The sequence below is a fragment of the Sus scrofa genome, chromosome 7 (assembly GCF_054392235.1).
Source record: "Sus scrofa isolate SSC_HxYL_T2T_F1_AM1 chromosome 7, Sscrofa_HxYL_maternal_Yorkshire_Landrace_v2.0, whole genome shotgun sequence".
Lineage (NCBI taxonomy): Eukaryota > Metazoa > Chordata > Mammalia > Artiodactyla > Suidae > Sus > Sus scrofa.
Window position 1 is genome coordinate 41143101 of NC_139389.1, and position 22965 is coordinate 41166065.

General features: G+C 47.8%; 1 protein-coding gene across 9 annotated transcripts in view; it reads left to right on the plus strand.

Annotated features, from left to right (window-relative positions):
• The window catches only part of C7H6orf89 (chromosome 7 C6orf89 homolog), a 40034-nt gene extending 21621 nt beyond the window's left edge, over nt 1–18413 (plus strand). For 8 of the 9 annotated variants that reach the window (XM_021098651.2, XM_084967945.1, XM_013977868.3 and 5 more), the window contains 5 exons: nt 2280–2434; nt 2560–2699; nt 4915–5044; nt 8741–8864; nt 12726–18413. In XM_021098651.2, coding sequence (XP_020954310.2) covers nt 2280–2434; nt 2560–2699; nt 4915–5044; nt 8741–8864; nt 12726–12820 — 644 coding nt within the window. In that variant the 3' untranslated portion in view covers nt 12821–18413. Of the gene's footprint in view, nt 1–2279; nt 2435–2559; nt 3867–4043; nt 5045–8740; nt 8865–12725 lie in introns of all 9 variants that reach the window. The other variant, XR_014810025.1, reaches the window with a different exon arrangement.
• Nucleotides 18414–22965: the final 4552 nt, after the last annotated feature.

Genomic DNA, 22965 nt, shown 5'->3' on the forward strand with positions numbered 1-22965 from the left:
AAATAAATAAAAAGAAAGTATAACTTTCAGTATGCCACCGAAACAGGTGCCACTAAAGGGCTTTCTGCTGCCCCTGGGGCTGGTGGCGAGCGCTGTGGGTGCTACACAGTGCAGTGCTCCGGATGGGAAGCGTGGGTGGCAGCTGCCTCAGGGGGACGCAGGTTCTGTCTGCAAGAGCTGGAAGGTGCTCAGGAGATACTCACACAAACACAGGGTTTCCTACTCTGCACTGCTGCTGCCTTAGGCTGACTGCACAGAACGTTCCTGTGATTAAAAGTCAGTTTCCACGTGTGTTTATTGATTTAAAGAACTGACTTCATCTCGGACACATTTGGTTGTTGACTTTTGTTCTAGGCTCTCGTGATTGGGTTTCTGTTGGGTTTTCATCAGAAACAATCTGGTGAAACATTTTGGACTCAAATTAGAGTTTATCACAAACACATCTCAGAGAACACAGACGAAACCCAGAATGGAACAGAAAGCAAACAAGAAATAATGCAATAAATATTGTGAACAGAATAGTCTCAGCGGGAAGGAACACAGAGTAAATGAGGACTGCGTGGAAACAGAGCCAGCCCCTCAGAGAAAGGTGTCGGGGAGCCAGGGAGCACTCACATCAGGGTCAGGGTCTGGGTGGGGCATTCTTACAGTGCTGACCATCTAGTCCTTGGGCCTAGAAACCACGGTTAGCAACCCTACCCGCTCTGAGCTGGGCAGGGCGAGCTCATGGGCAGATGCAATTCACTTTACTCTGAAGACAGGCCCCTGGGAGTTTCCTTTGTGGCTCAGCAGGTTCCAAACTCAAGTAGTATCCGTGACGATGTGGGTTCGATCCCTGGACTCACTCAGTGGGTGAAAGATCCAGCATTGCCGCTAGCTGTACTGTGGGTTGCAGACACGGCTTGGATCTGGCATTGCTGTGGCTGTGCTGTAGGCTGGTAGCTGCAGCTCCAATTCGACCACTAGCCTGGGAACTTCCACATGTGGCCCTAAGAAGACAAAAATAAATAAATAAATAAAAAGACCAAAAAAAAAAAGACAAGACCTCCTTTTGTGGCATAGTGGAAACGAACCTAACTAGGATCCACAGGACGCAAGTTCGATCCCTGACCTCCCTCAGTGGGTTAAGGATCCAGTGTTGCTGTAGGCTCTGGTGTAGGTCACAGAAGCAGCTTGGATCTGGCATTGCTGTGGCTGTGGCATAGGCCAGTGGCTACAGCTCCGATTTGACCCCTAGCCTGGGAACCTCCATATGCCACAAGTGCAGCCCTAAAAAGAAAAAAAAAAAGATGGGCCCCTGAAAAGTCTTATCTCTGCTCCATTCCTTCTTTCTGTGCCCTGTTCTCACTCTTCCTTCCCAGAGCCATCCTGGCCTCCACTTATACTTGTGAGCCAAGGGTTTGGGGTGTTGGAGAAGACATGGACGCAGAGGGACTCATCACTGATGGTGGGACCATCCTTTCTACCTGCCCCTCCCCCACTGTTCAGCCCTCTGGGTCACAGGTTAGAAAATGGCATGTCCAACCTCATGTCGCTGAACATAGCTTCTCAAACGGTTCAACTTCAGTTGTTGACTTGACTTAGGGGATACTTGTACATGTTTAAAAATATTTTCTGGAGAGTTCCCTGGTGGCACAGTGGGTTAAGGATCTTGTGTTGTCACTGCTGTGGCAGGGTGCGATTCCTGGCCCAGGAACTTCCCCATGCCATGGGTGTGGCCAAAAATATATATATATATATTTTTTTGTTTGTTTGTTTGTTTTTCCATAAAATCCAAAAGGGTATACAGAGAGGAGTACCTCTCCTTTCCACCTCTGTCCCCTAAGTGCTCTGTTTCCTGCTCTGGGGCTACCTTATTTCATAGTTACCTTTTCAGAGGTTGCCAGTGCTTATCACTGTTAGCTTTTTTTTTTTTTTTTTTTTTGTCTTTTTGCTATTTCTTGGGCCGCTCCTGCGGCATATGGAGTCTCCCAGGCTAGGGGTCTAATCGGAGCTGTAGCTGCCAGCCCATTCCAGAGCCACAGCAACTCGGGATCCGAGCCGCGTCTGCAACCTACACCACAGCTCACCGCAACGCCGGATCGTTAACCCACTGAGCAAGGGCAGGGATCGAACCCGCAACCTCATGGTTCCTAGTCAGATTCGTTAACCACTGCGCCACGACGGGAACTCCCACTGTTAGCTTTTTAAATTATTCTTATAGCTCTCTGATTCCATTGCTTTGGATACTGGTTTACCTGCTGCCTCTGCTTCCTCCACATCCCTTCTTCCTCTCTCAGACTTTGACCCCTGGTGGACAAATGACTGTGAGCAGAATGAGTCAGACCCCATCCCTGCCAACTGCACCGGCTGCACCCAGAAGTTGCCCCTAAAAGTAATGCTCCTGGAAGACACCCCAGTGAAGTTTGAGAGACTCCATCCTCTGGTGATCAAGGTGAGCAAGAAGTGAGCAGAGTCTCCCACTGATCAGTGGGTGGCTAGAAAACAGCAAGCTCTGTGACATTCCTGATGAGTAACTCCACATGGTTTTGTTGCACTTTTGTTTTCTGCCCTGCCAAGACCGGACAGCCCCTGTCATCTGAGGAGCTTCAGCAGTTTTTGTGCCAGTACCCTGAGGTGACAGAAGGCTTCACCGAAGAGTTTTTCGCCAAGTGGTGGCGCTGCTTTCCTCACCGGTGGTTCCCATTTCCTTATCCCTGGTAAGTGTAAAGGGGCTCAGTCTGCATGTGGGTAGAAAGAGGGCGGACCAGCTGTCAGACTGGTACCACCTACTGCTGTGCCCACACTGCATGCGCGTGCTTTACACACGCCCTTCGAGGAGTTCCCACTGTGGCGCAATGGGCTCGACTGTGTCTCTGGAGCACTGGACTGCAGGTTTGATCCCCAACCTGGCACAGAGGGTTAAGGATCTGACAATGGCACAGCTGTGGTGTAGGTCACAGCTGTGGCTCAAATCTGATCTGTGGCCCGGGAATTTCTATATGCCACAGGGTGGCCACACAAACACACACACACACACACACACACACACACACACACACACACACACACACACCATACCACACACACATCACACCACACTGCACCACACACACATACCCCCAGGTCAAATGATTGATAATGCCACAGGGTGGCCACACAAACACACACACACACACACACACACACACACACACACACACCATACCACACACACATCACACCACACTGCACCACACACACATACCCCCAGGTCAAATGATTGATAATTCAGGCACATGCTGTTGAAAAACCAACTAAGGGAGATAAGTCAAAGGGGGAGCCACTGTGGGCAGACACCCAGATTGCCTAGTAGATTCGTAATTTACTTCTGAGTAGGTGTTTAGCATTTTGTTTATGTTGAATGAGTCCTGGAGGTTGAGGACCATAGAGAGAGCACGAAGAATAGAAGGGAGACGTTCCCTGGTGGCCTAGCGGTTAAGGATTCACCATTGCCACTGCTGTGGCACAGGTTCTATCCCTGGCCCAAGATCTTTTACATGTTGTGGGCATGCCCAAAAAGGGGGAAAAAGAATAGAAAGGAAACTTATTTCTTGGCACTTGTTTGTGCCAGACAGCGTGCCTTGGTGCTTAGTGTCTGTTACTCATTAGTGATACACATAATAGCACTGGGAAATAGGAATTATCATTTTTGGATCAGAAAAGGGTGAGAGGAATTCCCCTTATGGGGCAGCGGAAACGAATCCGACTAGGAACTATGAGGTTGTGGGTTCGATCCCTGGCCTCGCTCAGTGGGTTAAGGATCTTGCGTTGCCACGAGTTGTGGTATAGGTTGCAGATGTGGATTGGATCCTGTGTTGCTGTGGCTATAGTGTAGGCCAGCAGCTGTAGCTCTGATTGGACCCCTAGTCTGGGGACCTCCATATGCCGTAGGTGTGGTCCTAAAAAGCAAAAAAAAAAAAAAAAAAAAGTGTGGGAATCAGAAGGTTAAGTGCTTTTTTTTTGGTCTTTTCTAGGGCCGCACTTGCGGCATGTGGAGGTTCCCAGGCTAGGGGTCTAATCAGAGCTGTAGCCACCGGCCTACGCCACAGCCACAGCAATGCCAGATCTGAGCCATGTCTGTGACCTACACCACAGCTCACGGCAATGCTGGATCCTTAACCCACTGAGCAAAGCCCGGGATCGAACCCACAATCACATGGTTCCTAGTCGGATTTGTTAACCACTGCGCCACAATGGGAACTCCCCAGGAAGGTTAAGTACTTTGCTTAAAGTCACCCAGCCAGGATTGAAACTCCAGGCTATCCCCCTCTTCCTTCCTGTGTCCCATAGAAGACATGGTCCATTTAGTTCTTGGGGTGAAAGTTGCTTTCTAGAAACAAAGGCAAGCCAGTTTCCTTCTAGAACATTCCAAAGAGAATTAAAATTGCCTTTTCAGGCTTTTTGTTGTGTAATTTCTCTGCCTCTGCCTTTCTTTAAATTTGCCCTTTGTTGCATAATCAAATACTCAGTTTAACAAGCATATCCGGCTTCCCACTTCGTGCTGCTTCACCTCAAAAGGTTCACGATTTTTGGCCCTTCCTCTTCCCTCTTCTCTTTTCTTGCCTCCTTGCTGTTACTTCAGACGCTTTTCCCAGATGGGATGAATGGAGTGTTTCTTTTCTTCCTCTATATGTTGTTTTAGCTGGATTTTATAAACACCCCACCCACATGGACAAATTGCGGCTGTAGCATTTGTGTGTGTGTACAAGTCACGGTTCATTGGTTTGGCATGACTGTTCTTCATGGACCAAATTCTTCAAATATTGTCCTGACATTTTACCCCTCTTCACCCACCGCCCACAGCTTTCCCACCCTGGCCGTGCTCTCTGTTCGTCACCGAGTTAGGCTGGTTTGCCCAGTTCACTTACTTTTTTTCTCTCACACGTTTCACAGGAGAAGACCTCTGAACAGATCACACATTTTACGTGAGCTTTTTCCTGTCTTCACCTTCCTGCCGTTTCCAAAAGACGCCTCCTTGAAAAAGTGCTTCCTTCTTCAACCGGAACCTATTGCGGGGAGTAAGGTAGGAAATTTTGAGAGGACGTGGGGCAAGAACGTTTCTCACTGGGGACCTGGGCTGATGTCCTAGTCAGAGCCTTCCCTGCATGTCAACTTGGAGGGTGAAACCTCGTTACCGAAGGGGTGCCTACGGAACGTCTAGTTACCTGGCCGGTCTGTCTCCTGCCCTTCCCACCTGAGGGCAAGCTGCTTGTCTACATTAAAGGAAACAGAATCCTAAACTTTGAAGGGTCCTGAGCCGTTGGTCGGTCTTCGCTGCCCCAAGGTAGCAAGCAGGCTGATGTATATAAATGAATAGTATGTAACTGCATAGTCCAACCTACTCATTTTGTAGATAAGGAAGCTGAGCCCCAGAGAGATTAAATGATGACTCACCCAAGGACACAGCAAGTTAACAAGAAAACCCTCCTCACCTTCCACCCCTAGGTTGGCTTTCCCCCAAAATAAACACAAGAGAAAGTGCAGACAAGAACTGGGGACGCGGAAAGCTCGGGAGCACAGAGAGGTTTGGGAACAAAGGGAAGATAGGCACGTGCTGAGCAGGCGGCCCAGTGCGGGCGGCAGTGCTCCTTACCTCAGTCCGTGGCCGAGTCCCCAGAGCCCATGGTTACATCTCTGGGGCCAGCAGACTAGGCAGAGCTGTTCTGTGTTTGTGTCTGTTTACCTTTCCCTTAATTGCTCCATGTTGAGTGTCATTCCTGGGGAAGGTTTTTGAGCCTGAATTGGTTTGGAAAAATTAAAAGGATGAATTTTCCTCTGTCAAAAAATTAAATTTGCTGCACTGTGGCCACCTACCAACTCTGGATTGTGTCTTCAACCTCCTGACACTATTGTTTGGCCCCAATTTTGCTGAATCGCGTTAAAGGAATTTCAGAGCCTTTAAAAACACTCATTTTGTCTAGAAGTAAGAACTTCTGTCTGCCAGCTGTAGGGTGGAGGTGCTGGGCTCTTGCCTTGGATTTTAAAGAAGTTTATCCTGCTTTCTTCAGCTAGAACTCAGGGCCCTAATATGATTTCATACTCATAATTATGATATAATTCTGGGCGAGGGCCTTTATCTTGGGTTTTCCTACTTGAATCTTAATTTCACCACTCTACTTAACAGGGACACCATGGCGCCCAGCCAAAGGGGTAAATACAAAGTTACACAGACGCCTAAGAAAGTCATCTTGTTGTGGTTCTCGAGGATGTTTCGGGAAGGGGAGTGGCCCAAATAGGCAAAAATCCTGGGAGTCTGGTTTCTTAGAGCATCTGTTCCCCACCCTGGCTCAAGGCACCCCCCCCCCGCCCCCGCCTTCTCCACAGCCTTGTCACTCCGCCCTGGATCCGCATCACTGGGCCCTGGACCCTGGTAAAGCCACACGTCTGTGGACCCAGGATCCAAGAGGCCAAGGGGATGTGACTGTTATGAGGCCCTGGGGGGGAGTTCCTGTTGTGGCTCAGCGGTAACAAACACAACCAGTATCCATGAGGATTTGGGTTCAATCCCTGGCCTCTCTCAGTGTGTTAAGGATCCGGCGTTGCCGTGAGCTGTGGTGTAGGTCACAGACGTGGCTTGGGCCCCATGTTGCTGTGGCTGTGGTGTAGGCTGGCACCTACAGCTCTGATTTGACCCCTAGCCTGGGAACTTCCATATGCCACAGGTATGGCCCTAAAAAGACAAAAAAAAAAAAAAAAAGAGGGGGAAGAGGTGAGGAGCCCCAAGACCCACTTTTCCCACTCCACAGTGTTGCCTAGGGCTGCCCCTGCTTCTTGTTTCTCCTCTTCCTGAATGTGGAGGCACATGGCCCCACCCCCGCCCCGGCCTACACGAAGCAGAGGTGCATCCACTTACTTTTGGTCTCCTGGGATTTTTTTCAAGACTGGCGATATCAGAGCTTCTGCTGTTGTTAGTTCCTGTCAGTCACAGGCCAGCTCAAGACACTAGTCCTGGAGTTTCCCAGTGGCTTAGTGGGTTAAGGATCCAGCATTGTCACTTCCGTGGCTCGGGTTTGATCCCTGGCCAGAAACTTCTACATGCTGTGGGTGCAGCCAAAAAATAAAAGACACTAGTCCTCCTTCTGTCACTACACACAGAAATTGAAATGGCTCTAGGATTTCCATGGACACAGAGTCATGGCCAGGACCTGTGGGAGAGACCAGGGTTAGGGGGCGGGAGAGCGTGGGGCCAAACGCCAAGGCTCTGGAGGCCCCATGTGGTGAAGAAGAAACCAGGACATGGCCCAGGGAGTCAGACTTGTGATCTCTGCTTTGTAAGGGCATGTAATGGGTTTTCCTATAGGCCACGGGTGAGGAGGAGGGGGAAGAGGGGAGGGAAAGGGAGGCCTTAGGAGTGTTCTCTCTCTGTCTAGGTGGGATGGGAAGCCTGAGCAAGGCCAGCCCTTCCCTTTCTCTTTGCTCCCTGCTTTTCTCAGCCCCCAGGTATATACCTCCCTGGCACACAGCAGGTTCCACCTGATGCCTGTTGGCAGCAGTAGGATGCCCTCATCTCCTTAGTTTTCAAAATCAGAGGCTGATCTTACTTTCACTAGTTTTGGCTTTTTTTTTTTTTTTTTTTTTTTTTTTTGGCTACAGCCATAGCCTGTGGAATTTCCCAGCCAGGGATCAAACCCATGCAACAGCTGTGACCTGGGGCCACTGCAGTGACAATGCCCAATCCTTAACCATGAGGCCACCAGAGAACTCCTGTCAATTTTTTTTTTCTTTTGGCCATACCTAAGGCATGTGGAAGTTCCTGGGCCAGGGCTTAAACCCCCACCATAGCAGTGACCCAGGGCTACTGCAGTGACAACCCAGATACTTAACCCACTAGGACACCAGGCCATTCCCCTGCCATTAGTTTTTAATCCGCAGCATGATGTTTCTGCTTACCTGGGTCTTGCCAAAAAAGTGTAAACTTGAACATGCTGCTGTTTAGTTCTCATCAAAGTCCTGACACTAAGAAATAATATTCCAAGGACCATAGCCCAAAGGATATGCAAACCACCTATTTGGATCAAACTAGACCCTCAAAAGATTGCATATTTAGGCCACCATGTTTTGGCCTCTGCTAGACTTTTGTTAAAATATAGTTAGAGGACTTCCTGTTGTGGCTCAGTGGGTTAAAAGAACCTGACTAGAATTCTTGAGGATGCAGGTTCCAGTGGAGTAAGGATCCAGCATTGCCACAACCTGCAGCTTAGGTTGTAGATGTAGCTTGGATCTCACATTGCTATGGCTGTGGCATAGGTCAGCAGCTGCAGATCCATTTCTACCCCTAGCCTGTGAACTTCCATATGCCCCAGGTGCGGCTCTAAAAATTAAAGACAAAAAAAATTACAATTAGATATTTGGCTTTTGACCTATTCTGAAACTGTGGCTAGAAATAGTTGTGAATTATGAAGCTTGTACTCTTTCTGCTGTAGGGCTGTCCTTGAAGATGTTGCGCACAAAACTATACAAAGTCTCTTTAGGAAAAACCTTAGAAATTTTACCCAGGTCTCAGGACCAGGAGATGCCTTGCTTAGGAGAAACTAGTTTGTTTTTTGTCTTTTGGACATGAACGTGATTGTGTTCTTGGTTCCATCTTCCTCTTTGCTTAGGCTGCTAGGAAACTCAGAGCCACATGTGTAAGGATTTTGTGTATTAAGCTCCCATGCCCCTGGGTTTTATTTTGGGTTTTTTTTTCCTTCATTTTCTTCCCTTGTGTTTTTCCCTCCAGATGCATAGGATGCATGACCTGTTTACCATCGGCAGCGGCGAGGCCATGTTGCAGCTCATTCCTCCCTTCCAGTGCCGAAGACACTGCCAATCTGTGGCGATGCCACTGGAGCCGGGGGATGTTGGTAGGTGGAGCCCCTGGAAGGCAAGGTCAGCTGCAGGATCTTTTTAGTTTTTAACTCAAAAACATGCTAAAGATTAAATAATTGCTTTCACAGGGATTAATTAAGTAGAACTAAAAAAAGCATTCTTTTTTATTTTTAATTTTTTTGCTTTTTAGGGCCGCACCTGCAGCATATGGAAGTTCCCAGGCTAGGAGTTGAATCAGAACTGTAGCCGCCAGCCTACACCACAGCCATAGCAACATCAGATCTGAGCCATGTCTGCGACCTACACCACAGCTCACGGCAACGCCAGATCCTTAACCCACTGAGCAAGGCCAGGGATCAAACCCACAACCTCATGGTTCCTAGTCGGATTCATTTCCACTGCATCATGACGGGAACTCCAAAAAAATAGCATTCTTTTATTAACAGGGTCAACATGTAATGTATTAATGAGAAGTAATGAAAAAATCCAGCAGAGAGAAGTGTCTTGTATGCACATTGAGAATGCGTGTGTGCATTGGCTTTAGATATTTCAACTTAGAAGGAATTATGGAAAATATTTAGAGCAATCCTTTATTTCACAGATGATGAGATTGAGACCCAGAGAGGAGAGGTGATGCCCCACCATCCGTTAGGCAAAGCATCAATCTATTGTATTTTTTATTTTTTTTTTATTTTCTTTTTAGGGCTGCAGATGCAGCATTTGGAAGCTCCCAGGCTAAGGGTCAAATCAGAGCTATACTGCCAGCCTCAACTGCAGCTACAGCAACGCCAGATCCAAGCCACGTCTTCGACCAACACCACGGCTAATGGCAACACCGGATGCTTAACCCACTGAGCAGGGCCAGGGATCGAACCCGTATCCTCATGGATACTAGTCAGGTTTATTACCACTGAGCCACAACGGGAACTCCAAAGCATCAATCTTAAGTGACTCCTTTAACAGAGTCAAGCCAGAGTTAAGTCACAGCCTCACAGTCATGACTCACTCTTGACTCCATGATTTCCCACCTGTGACTTGTTCTGTGCGTTTTAATCTAAAAATCGGTTCCAGAGAAACAGGCTTGAATCAACTGCTGTCAATAGCAATCAATTAGACAATAGAATTTTCTTGGCAGAGGCAAATAAAGCAGCCAGCATCCCTAGTACCCTCTTTGTTTTCCTTGCCTCACAAGACCTAGGGGAGCCCTGGAGTCCCTGGCAGAGCCCAGACTGGTTTTCCAGTTCATTTCTTATCATTTTATCTGTTCAGAAGACCCCAGTCCCTAGAAACCTCTCACCTCATTTGGAGGTAGGGGGCAGACTGCAAACTACTAAACTTTAATGTGATTTACATAACTTTTTTTTTTGGCTGTGTCGTGCAGCAGCTTGATGTGGTATCTCAGTTCCCAGACCAGAAATTGAACCCAGGCCGCAGCAGTGAAAGGGTGAATCCTAACTACTAGACCACCAGGGAAGCCCCCCCAAGATATATAAATTTTATTCCAATTTTAAAATGAAAAAACTAAAAATAATGTACAAATTAATCATTAACCAATAATGGAGCACAGCTGGCCTGGCTCTTGAGAATTACTGCAGGAAAGAGGATGCTTGTATGGAAATTATTCTGAACCCATCTTCCTGTCGTGGAGTGACACTTCTGTGAGGCGTGACCACTGCACAAGTCTGTATGGCGTTTGGTGTTTGGAGTTTGAACTTGTGCTTGAAAATGTTTCTGTCTGATGTTCTATAAATGCCTCACAATTGAGACAACAGAAACACTTTAGTTACCCAAATTCCAAGTTTTTTCAGCTCCCGCAAGCATCCAGAATGGTGCTTATAGAAATAGGGGAAAAGAAAAAAAGATGGGTGACTAGGAGAAATCAAAGAAGCTCTGAGCATCAATGGCTGGTGTGGCTAGTACAGAATAGCTGAAGATCCAGAGCGTGATGCCTGTTAGGGTCCTGTGACTGGCTAGTTTGCTGACCAGAAGAAAAGGAGGGGCTCTAGTTGGCCATGAAGGGCAGCACATGACCGGAACATCAAGAAGGGATGGAGGCTGACTGGAACAAGAGGGAGAAGCCAAGTTGTGAGGTGAATGGGTGTAGGGAGGGCTGGGGAGAACTGTGGCTGCTTGAAGCAGTTGCAGAAATGGAAGCAATGGCTGCAGCTGTCACAGTGAAAAATGAGGACAGGAAAGCAGACCCTGACAGTGGAGGAGAATAATTTATTGGTTGCAAGACAGATGGCAGCTCCTACACCTCAGAGACCCTTAAGAATCACACTGTGGGGAGTTCCCGTCGTGGCGCAGTGGTTAGCGAATCCGACTAAGAACCATGAGGTTGTGGGTTCGGTCCCTGCCCTTGCTCAGTGGGTTAATGATCCGGCGTTGCCGTGAGCTGTGGTGTAGGTTGCAGACGCGGCTCGGATCCTGCGTTGCTGTGGCTCTGGCGTAGGCCGGTGGCTACAGCTCCGATTCGACCCCTAGCCTGGGAACCTCCATATGCCGCGGGAGCGGCCCAAGAAATAGCAACAACAACAACAACAAAAAAAAAAGACAAAAAAAAAAAGAATCGCACTGTGGGAGTTCCCATTGCGGTTTAGCAGGTTAAGAACCTGACTAGTATCCATGAAGATTCGGGTTCGATCCCTGGCCTCACTCACTGGGTTAAGGAGCTAGTGTTGCTTCGAGCTGCAGCATAGGTCATAGATGTGGCTCAGATCCCGTGTTGCTGTGGCTATGGTGTAGGCTGACAACTACAGCTCTGATTCGGCCCCTAGCCTGGGAACTTCCTTTTGCCACGGGTGTGGCCCTAAAAAGAAATGAAAAGAGAGAGACTAGCACTGTGACAAGCAGGTTGTGTATTTTCTGACAAGATGGACATTATCCTGTGAAGGCTTTGGGGAAGGGGACAGTGTTACAGGTCACCCAAAACTTGTGAGGGCGGGTGTTTTCCAGAATGACCTGAGTGTCGGGCATCAGGCTAATGCTGGTGAGCACACACATCTGCTGTGATTATGTGCTCTGCTCATAGTGACCTTTCTTTCTAGGGTCACCAAGTAGAGGTTAAAGTCTGTTCAGCACTCTCAGTTTAAAGATGGGTAGTATATATCATTCTCTAGAAAACTTTCCATCAAGAGATTATTGAAGTGTTAATGTTTTTAGCTTTTCCTTTCTAGCCTATTCCTGTTGCTTAAAGGGTATGGGTCAGTGTTTCCTAATGGGTTCTTCAGATGACTCAGGACCCAAGGAGGCAAAGAGGAACCCCTTGGAAAGACCCTTGGCAGATAGGGCTCTTCAGTCACTGACTTTGAGGAATACCTACCTTGTCGAAACATAGTACCACACTAGCGCACAAAAGGCTCTGACAAGCCTGAAGGAACCTAGTGTTTCTCAAATGTATTTGACTGTGGAACCCATTTTTCCGTGAAGTATTTTATGGGACACTACTGTTTGCAGAGTGCAATTTAGGAAATACTGGTTTGGGGTAATCCAGATGTTCTGTAATGAGACCATATTGTAGATAACCTCACTCCTGAGGTCCTGGATGGGGGTCCTGGCCCCCCTCAGAACCCTCCTGTCTTCTTGCCGAAAAAAAATGAGATCCATCTGAGAATTGAGGCTCAGTATCAGCCTTATCTAGAGCATCCTCCCTTTGTAAACCTGCCCAGGTTAGGAGTGGTGAAGCACTTTGGTTCACAGCAGCTCCCGCAGGATGTCATATTACAGAGAGGACTGATAATAACTGGGCTACTTGTTCCAGGAAGAGCCAGACAGCCTCCAGAGCAGGAATTGCCTCCAAGCCCATAAGCGAATCTGAGGGCAAGTGGGCAGAGCCACCTTGCTCGCGCCCAGTCCCTGACATTCACGTGCTTTCTCTGTTGCTGTTTCCCTTCAAGGCTATGCTGGTGCCACTCACTGGAAGGTCTACATTATAGCCAGAGGGGTCCAGCCTTTGGTCATCTGCGATGGAACCATCGTCTCAGAACCGTAGGAAACAACTGCATGAAAGAACAGCTCTGAGAGCTGAAGACCAGATTGAAAGGGGGGAAATAAAAACAAACAAACAAAAACCCTGATGAAACCACTTCCCAGGGGTTGGTCACTTAGTTACCTGCCCCATGCATGCATGTGTGAGCCAGCTGTGCGCTGGAGGCAAAGGCCAGAGCTTGGTCCTCCCAGCTCTTCTAGCCCAGCTGCTTGGCCCGGACTTTGCCAATATCCATCTGTGAGAGACTGGCCTCTTCCAGGCCTTTTGGTACCGAAGCCTTGAGGCTGCCCCTTAGGCAGGGAACAGGGTTGGTACCACCCCTCACTTGCATGCCGTGGTCTCCCCACTGGCTCCCTGGCCCTGCGAGGACAGTCTGCAGGCCCCAACTTCGGAGCCATCCTCTGCCAGGTGGGTCTGCCCATCCTGTCTTCCTCATCACACTCCCCTGTGCTCTGTTTGGAAAGCCACGGATGATTAAAGAAGTCACTGCAGTTTCTCAAGCAGATTGGAATTAAGAACTAGTGAAAAGGGATCAAATAACCTCAGACTGCACTCAAGAAATGCAGTTCTTATGGGGTTCCCATTGTGGCTCAGTGGTAACGAACCTGACTAGTATCCATGAGGACACAGGTTCGATCCCTAGCCTTGCTCAGTGGGTTAAGTATCCTGTGTTGCCATGAGCTGTGGTAGGTCACAGGCACAGCTCAGATCTGGCGTTGCTGTGGCTGTGGTGTAGGCAGGCAGTTGTAGCTCAGGCCGACAGCTGAAGCTCAGATTTGACCCCTAGCCTGGAAACTCCCATATGCCGTGGGTGCGGCCAAAAAAGACCAAAAAAAAAAAAAAAAACAGTGCAGCACTTCTTTCCCCGTGTCCATGGCTCTTGGGGTCTCAGTGATGCCAGAAGGGAGTCTGATTGTAATGGAAATGGCAATTCCTAAGGTAGTGCTTTTCCCCATGCTGTCAGGTTCTTACGCCTCCGAACCCTTCCCTTCTCCCTGGCCTCTGGATGGTTCCTTAGAAGTTGGGCTCCCAGCCCCTCCCTTGGCTGGGCCAGAGCCCTTTACTGCTGAGGCAGCACTGCTCGTGTCAACTGTGCTGCTCTTACCAAATGTCTTCAGAGGGGGATGAGCTGGAGTGCTGGCCTGGGGAGCAGGCGCCTCCCTGGGTTTGATCTTTAGGGTCCGACTTTCTTCAAGGAAGATGTTTTACAGATGTGTCAGGCCGATGTGGTAATGTGGTTGGGGAAGGAGCTGCAGACCCAAAGTGTGTGCCAGCTGGGTGTGCGACTGTGTGAGCCTCAGTCTTGAAATGATTTCTCTGTACTGGGAAACAAGGTGAGGTGTTTTCATTTTTTGTGAAAATGTAAAACTGTGTTCTTTTGATGGGATGATTCGCAATGATCATTGTTTTCCCCAAGTGCTTTTATTGTGTCTTCAGTGTATAAGTAAGGCCCCTCTTTTCTTGTTTCCTTTCTTCTTTTATATTCCTTTATCGACTCTAATAATCTGGTCATGCCTTTGCCAAGTCGAAGAAAAAAACAAGCCACACTGCAGCCCCTGGTTCTGAACTGCAGCGATCAAACGGATGCAGGTGTCTGTGTCGAGTTACAGACCGGAGGCCCCAGCAGCGAGGGAAGAGGGTGTGACTCTTTGCAGGGTCCTCTTCGTCCTTGGAGACACCCCTGCACCTTGTCCCCAGGCCCTCTTTCTCCGTGCCTCTCACGAGCAGCAGTGGCGATCATCGCACGCTTGAATGCCCTGTGTGTGGGTTTGCAAGGGACAGGGAGGTTTTGTGAGCTCAGAGTGGAAATGGTGAGCACCTCCTCCGCAGGCTTGAATGAAACTAGGAGGAACTATACCTGAGGGGATTTTTCCTTAAAAGAATCAGCGCCTTGTGTGAATTGATACAGGAAAAACAAAACTTCTTGTCCATATAAAAGTCATGCTGCTAAGCAGTTATGATTTAAGAGATTTTAAGTCAGAGAGATCATTTGGAGGCCAGCTTTGTGCAAGCTTTAAGAGCCTTTCCCCTGCCGCACTCGGATTATATGTAAACAAGTTCTTAAGAGGCCCCTCAGTTTTCTGAAATTAGGCCCTTTGGGTTCACAAAAGAGAAGATTCCTTAGGAGCAAAGCAGCTGTTTTGCTGATGGAGATTTCTGTTTTGTTTTTATGAATTATCCCGTTTTCCTTCCCCCTTTCTCTCCGACCCTTCTTCATACCTTTAACGTTCATAAAATACCCTCTTTAGCTCAAAACTGAAAAACCTTGTACACGTTCGTGTTCCGAGACCTCCTCTGGTGTTCTGAGCTGTCTGCAGTCCAACCGAGGAATGTGTAGCCGCAGAGAAGTAGAGGCTTTTGTGCATGTGCTACTCCTTTTACTTAAAATCTGTCCAGTTCAGAACTGAATATAGATTTATGTTGGGGAGGAATTCTCCAAAGAGGCTTTTCTGCTCTTACCTACCGGATACAGAGAAGTAATTCACCTTCTTCTCAAGGTAGTTCTGAAAAGCAGAATCTGCCGCCGGCCAGCGCTAAAAGAATGGCGTGGGCTCGCCGGCCAGGTCCTTTCTGGTTATCCAAGGCTTCCGCCAGGCTTTTGCTGCTCACCTGGCTCCCGGCTCCTTGGTGGAAGGAGCAAAAGTCCCTGCGCACAACCCTGTGTGGGAAAGAAGGTCGTCAGGACGACAAAGGGGGTCGAGGGGCTGGTGGCACCACATAAGCCCCCTCTCTACCACCACAGTAAGGAGAAAACCACAGGGCCCGCTTTTCAGAGGGACTTAACTTGCTCATGAGCATGTCAAGTGTCTGCTGAGAGGTGAGCGGGCAGGGACCTCCACATGTGGGTCAGGTTCCCTTGTCAGTTCCCAGAGCAGCTGGCTCTCTGGGGAGAAAGGCTGCTTTGGCACCAGATTGAAGCATGAGTTCCAGATGTCCTGAGCACCCCAGGAATCAGGGATTGAACAGACATTACACCCATCCTGGTTTATGAAAAGAGGTAGACCTCATCCTCTCCCCATGCTCAATTGCTTCAGGAAGGGGAGAGAATGAAATAACAATGGTTTATGAAAACAGCATACCTCTTCCAGTGACATCCAAAACAAGCCTGGAAAGTGGACAGAGTTTGCTGGCGGGAAGGGTGCCCGTGGTGGCTTGATGTAGGACCTCAGTTCCCAGACCAGTGATGGAACCCAGGCCACAGTGGTGAAAGTGCCGAATCCTAACCACAAGGCCACCAGGGAACTCCCGGGGTTATTTTCTGAGAAGAGGAAATAGTAACATGTTTCTAGTCCATTTCAACGTCAATGTCTTGATAAACATGCCCTTCTTTGAGCTTTTCTCAGCTGAGCAAAGCAGGGATTAGATCCTCATTTTACAAGTAAAGCACCTGGGCATAAAACAGTAAACTGCTGGCCAGTGGATAGCTGGTTCCACAGCACAGTACTTTCCCGCTTCAGCGCAGTGTCGTCCCAGGAGCAGAGCCGTGGGTTTGCCTGAGTCAGGTGTGCCCCAGCTGGATAGGAGAATTTAGGGACCAGATCAGCAAGCCAGGAACTCCAGGGCTTGTTTTAAAAACTGTTTTGGACAGAAATGGAGAGAATCTAACAGATGACTTTTATAAAAAGCCTTTCACGTTTCCCCTCCCCATCTGAAAACTGAATGTTGCTGGAACACAGCTGTGTCCAGCCATTCTCCCATCACCACATATTTCCAGATGTGTGACCAGAAGAGGGACTCTATCCAATTCCAGTTGTGGGTCCCTTTGGAATTTACATCACTTGTTTTTTAGTTCTTGGTTTTCTATTCCCTTCTTCCCAAACGCAGCAGTGTAAGAAGAATTTAGAACAAAATAGTTCCTTAATGGCAGTTGATGGCCTCAATCATTTTAATATAGTCTGGATTATGCTCATTAGGCAGGGGCTTCCACAGTGAAAATTCAAAACCCCAAAGCAGATGTTTGCTTCTCCACTAATCCTTGCCCAGCAGAAGGCCAAGTTGTAGGGGAAAGAGGAGAGAAGCAATCTTGTCTGCCTTGGTTGCAAGGAGAGAAGCAATCTTGTCTGCCTTTTGAGAATCCATTTTTTAGTTTTGGCTGCGCCCATGGCATGCAGGAGTTCTCAGGCCAATGATCAAGCCTGCGCCACATCAGCAACCTGAGCCATGCAGTGACCCGCTGAGCCACCAGGAAACTCCAAGAATCAAGTATTAAACAGGAATCTTTTAGGCTTTTGAGTTCTCCTACTGATGGAGGAAAAACTCTCCTGAATTGCAAGTTCCATGCTCATTAACTTTCACCTTTCAACTTTTTAACCAAGATTGGTTGAAGAAAGGGAGTGCCAGAGGTGTGCTTTAAAACGGCATTTTGGTTTGAGTTTCCATATTTGCACCTGTGGATGTGGATGTTGGATACAGAACTGACGTATGCCAGGACCAGGAGGCTAGGAAGGGGCAGGTGCTGGATGGAGAGCCCTGTCACAGGTGAAAAATGGGGGGTTCTTAGGACATGCTGTGTTGCCATCAGCCTCCCCAGATCCAGCAGCTTCTTCTGTTCTGATGGACAGGTGTTCTGCCTTCTCACACCACGTCCACAGCCGTCCAACCTATGCAGTGTGGCTGTAAGTGCTGGCCTTGGGGAGAAACCCTCCCGCCAGCTTGTCTGCCGTCCAGGCCCCTCAGCGTCTGCTTTCCTTGCCCTGCATAATTTAAGCATTAGTGCTAAATACATCTGTCATCTCCCCCTCTCCAGAGACCATGAGATGTCCAGACATTTCACGTGGAGAGAAGGAATGTTGCATAACTCTAAGTGGAGGCCCAGAGCTGTCCAGACACGGTGGGGCTGCCCACAGGCCGTTCCTCCTGCCTTAGTGTGTCCGCCGGCGTAAAGCCAAGAGCGAGCCACAGCTGCGAGCACTGTGCATAGAGGGAAACCAGTTCAGAGTTTCAAGCAGAAATTGAGGGGGCAGAACATCTTTGTGCCGGGCTTATGCTCCCTCATTATTGTTCAGAACAGCTCTGTTGGGTAGGTGAGGTCAGCCTGCAAAGCCACCTCTGCTCACTGCGCAGCCGGGTCCCAGCCTTCAAAGCTCAGCCCCTCAGAGTACTGCTGACCTTTTCAGGAACAAACTCTCACTTACTGTGGGAACTGGTGGAAGGGCTGACCAGGGAAGCCCCAGCTTCATCATAGGTGACTTCCCCTCCAAACTTTTCTCCATAGTTTTACCCTCAGAAAAATGCTGGCTGTGGTTTCTTCCTCCTCCCCATCCCATGGAAGGTCAGTAACAGACACCCACGCTGGGGGAGAAGCCTGGAGAGGCAGAGGTAAGCGGGAACAGTGCTCAGCCTCTTCCCTGCTCGCCTCAGGGGCAGAAGCCAGGGTGCAGGGCCTGGGTGGTCCCCAAAAGCAGAGGGGGCAGACACCTGCCCAGCCACTGGTCCTCCAGATGGTCCACGCGGTTCCTCTGTGTTCAGTGTGGAGTGTTGACCGACCATAACTTAATATCCTGCAAACTTGTTAAGAATGTATGTAAATTAAAATTTTATGTAACAAAAATTTTTACTTTTTGCAATTAAAAGTGTATATGGTGGTTGATAAGAACTTTCCTGTACTTGGTGTCATTCTTTGGTTTCCAGTTTTCTCTTCTCCCGTAACTCAGAGACTTCTAGCCACATCCTCAAGGAGGCAGGCCTCGGGGCACTTCTGTGCGCCTCCTGTCACCTGTCCACCGGCCTTGGTCCTGTCCAACATCCCACCCAGCTTTGTACTCAGTTGTGCTCACAGAATCTTTTCTTTTTTCTTTTTTTTTCTTGCCACACCTGAGGCATGTGGAAGTTCCAGAGCCAGGAATTGAACCTGCGTTACAGCTGCAACCCAAGCCACAGCAGTGCCAATGCCAGGTCCTCAACCCTCTGTACCACCAGGGAACTCTAACAGACTTCTTTTATCCCCATTCTAGCCCTTTGCCCAGAATCTTCTGTTCCACTTTCGTTTTTGGTTTGTTTTTTTGTTTTTTGTGGGTTTTTTTTTTTTTTTTTTTTTTTTTTTTGTCTTTTTGCCTTTTCTAGGGCCGCTCCTGCGGCACATGGAGATTCTAATCGGAAATGTTGCTGCTGGCCTACGCCAGAGCCACAGCAACGTAGGATCTGAGCCGCGTCTGCAACCTACACCACAGCTCACAGCAACACCAGATCCTCAACCCACTGAGCAAGGCCCAGGATTGAACCTGCAACCTCATGGTTCCTTGTCGGATTCGTTAACCACTGCGCCATGATGGGAACTCCTTCTGTTCCACTTTCTGATCTGGTGTTCTCACGAATTCTCAAATCTCAATCCTCCTGTTAATAGCCTCCTCTGTCCCTGCACTGTGGTCAAAGTTCAAATGAGACCCTCGATGCCTTTTTCCTTCTCCCAGCTGGCTGCACACAACCCAGATGCCCTCGCAAGCATTGCCTCATCTGTGGATGTCCTTGGTCCTTATAGGAGGACAGCCAGGCCCCCTTGCTGGTTCACCCCCACTGATTGGGGTTACTCTCAGCACTCAGTAAATTCAGTACACATTTGATCTAAGGTGTTTTTATGTGTTCATTTTTTGGGGATAATTTTTTTATATATGTAGTTTTATATAAGTGCCTAAATATGGCCATTTCTTTCTTTCTTTTCTTTTCTTTTTTCCTTTTTCTTTTTTCTTTTTTTTTTTTTTTTTTTTTTTTTGACTGCACTCACAACATAAAGAAATTCCTAGGCCAGAGATTGAACCTGTCCCACAATAGTGACCTGAGCCATGGCAGTGACAATGCTGGATTGTTAACTGCTAGGCCACCAGGGAACTCTCTGTAGTGTTTGGTGTCCTGTTTTATTTTATTTATTACTTGCTGCACCCTTCCTCTCCCCACCTTACCCCTCCCCCTCCCTGGTCAGGTAGGTGTAATTTATACACAGCCATACCCTGCCATGTATCTTGCCAAAGCTCCTTCCATGCTCTCTAATCATAATCAGAAACCATAAGATTTTTGTCATGCTTTGCCAAAAATAGGATCATAGTACAGGCTTTGATGTTTCTTGCTTTTGTTACTCAATATCCCACAGAGTTCTCTTCAAGGCAGCAGGCAGAGCTCTCTAATCCATTCTCTTTTTAACAGCTAGTATTCCATGGTATGAATATGCATGCCATCATTTACTCAACTGTTCTCTTATTGATAGTAAATCACATCCTATTAAATGTTTATCTGGATTATAAGTCAAGGAATCTAGGAAGTTCCCTTGTGGTGCAGCAGACGAAGGATCCGGCATTGCTGCAGATGAGGCACAGGCCACAAATGCAGCACAGGTTTGATCCCTGGCCTGGGAACTGCCACATAAAAATAAAATAATTTTGGCGTTCCTGTTGTGGCTCAGTGGTAGTGAACCCAACTAGAATCCGTGTGGACGCAGGTTCAGTCCCTGGCCCTGCTCAGTGGGTTAAGGATCCAGCATTGCCCTGAGCTGTGGTGTAGGTCACAGATGCAGCTCAGATCTGGCATTACTGTGGCTGAGGAGTAAGCTGGCAGCTGCAGCTCTAATTCAACCTCTAGCCTGGGAACTTCTATATACCATGAGTGCGGGCCTGGGGGAAAAAAAAAAAGTTTAAATTTTTAAGACTTGTTTACACAAAATATATATTCCTTCTTTGCTCCAACTTTAATGTATCTTCCTCAAAAATTAAATTTATCCAGTTCCACAGTGCTGTTGATTTGTGTGCTTGAAGACTACTTGAACAACAACAACAAAAGTAAAGGCTTGGAGTTCCCGTCGTGGCGCAGTGGTTAATGAATCCGACTAGGAACCATGAGGTTGCGGGTTCGGTCCCTGCCCTTGCTCAGTGGGTTAATGATCCGGCGTTGCCGTGAGCTGTGGTGTAGGTTGCAGACACGGCTCGGATCCCGCGTTGCTGTGGCTCTGGCGTAGGCCGGTGGCTACAGCTCCGATTCAACCCCTAGCCTGGGAACCTCCATATGCCGCGGGAGCGGCCCAAGAAATAGCAACAACAACAACAACAACAACAACAAAAGACAAAAAAAAAAAGTAAAGGCTTGATTCCATGTAAAAAGATGATAGAGTCAGAGGCATCTGTTTTCAGTCCCTTTCTTTCTCCACCGACCTGTGGAAAACACCTCCCTCTCTTGGCTTCTGTGGGACTCAGTGCTCCCCTCCTGAATCTCCTCTTTTCCACTCATCTCTTTCGCAGGCTCTTCTGTCTCTGAGACGTTGGTCTCCCCGTCAGCCTACTCTGGGGTCCTCTTCCTTTCTTTCTCCCTGGGAGAGATCTGGCAAGTCACCTGCAAGCTCCATGTGTGGCCGCTTGTCACCTGAGCCTGAGTGCTAGAAATGCAGGTGTCAGGATCTCAACTCCAACAGCTCTCTCCCAAAGCACCTCTAATTCCCCCTGTCCAAAACAACCATACGGCCTCCAAGGGCTCCTGTCTTTTCTCTCCTTCTGATCAGGACCAAACTCTGGAGAGTTCTGCTTCCTTGTCATATGTCCAGCCCCACAGCTGCTGCCTCAGTTGAAAACGTTACTGTTTCACTCCTGGACTCTGCCAGTACTTGCCTAATTCGTCCCCATGCTCAACCTGCCTTCTCAATTCATCCACGTAGCTGCCATAGTTGATCTTTCTAAAGCACATGTCACCTCACTTCCTTGCTCAGTGTTCCTCAGTGACTCTCCATTACCCACAAGTTAAGTCTTGTCTGTTCTTTTGCCAAGACCACATTGCTTTGACTGCGGTAGCTTTACAGTAAGTCTTGAAGTTGGATAGTGTCAGTTCTCTGACTTTCTTCTCTAATATTTGAGTTGGCTATAATGGGTCCTTTCAATCAGCTTGTCAATATCCACAAAATAACTTGCTGGAATTTTTTTTTTTTTTTGGTCTTTTTAGGACCGCACCCATGGCATATGGAGGTTCCCAGGCTAGGGGTCAAATTGGATGTGTAGCCACCAGCCACAGCCACAATGCCAGATCTGAGCTGCATCTGTGACCTACACCACAGCTCATGGCAACCCTAGATCCTTAACCCACTGAGCGAGGCCAGGAATCAAACCTGTGTTCTCATGGATAGTAGTCAGATTTGTTTCCACTGAGCCATGATGGGAACTCTACTTGCTGGAATTCTGGTTGAGATTGCGTTGAATCCACAGATCAAGTTGCATCCAGATTGTTTTTGGTTTTTTAATTTATTTTTTGGTCACACTCGTGGCATGCAGATGTTCCAGGCCAGGGAAGGAACCCTCATGCCACAGCATTGGCCCGTGCCACAGCACTGACCCAAGCCACAGCAATGACAATGCCAGATCCTTAACCCACTAGGCCACCAGGGAACTCCCTGATTGTTTTTAACTATAATTCCTGCAGAGTTCCCTGGTGACCTAACAGTTAAGAATCTGGCCTCGTCACTGCTGTGGCATGGGTTTGATACTTGGCCCAGAAGCTTCCACAAGCAGCAGCCAAAAAGAAAAAAAGAAGAAGAAATAATTCCTATCCCATGATAATATTTTTAAACTTCAGTATATCCTTTTTTTTTTTTTTTTTGCTCAGTTTGAATTCCATTTTATTAGTGCACGTTCCTTCAACATGACACATATCCTTAGGATTTCTTAATAAATCAAACTGACAAGCCTCTAGATACCATGTTGAAAATAGATATTTCACCAATCTTATTTTTTCAGAATAATGACTTTATTATTTCTGTAAAACTGATTCATCTTCTTATAAGGAACTGAAGACAGTTTGAGTGATCTTATGAAAACCTTCACCCAGAGATAACTACTCACTTTAGGTGGACAGCACTCTGGGCTGGCTAGATAGAAAGGCTTTATTAAAACAGACCAGTCATTCTATTTAAAGAATAAAAACACTAAATCAACTTTATATGTGACTGTAACAGAAGAAAAAGAAATTAGACATCTCTTTACCACCAAAAAAATATTAGTTCCCCAAAAATCTCTTCGAGGTGAAGCTTAGGAAAGCCATTGAGAAACTAAAATTGTTCTTAGCAAGGTTTCCTTTTTCTTTTTTTTTTTTTTTTTTTTTTTTTGTCTTTTGTTGTTGTTGTTGTTGTTGTTGCTATTTCTTGGGCCGCTCCCGCGGCATATGGAGGTTCCCAGGCTAGGGGT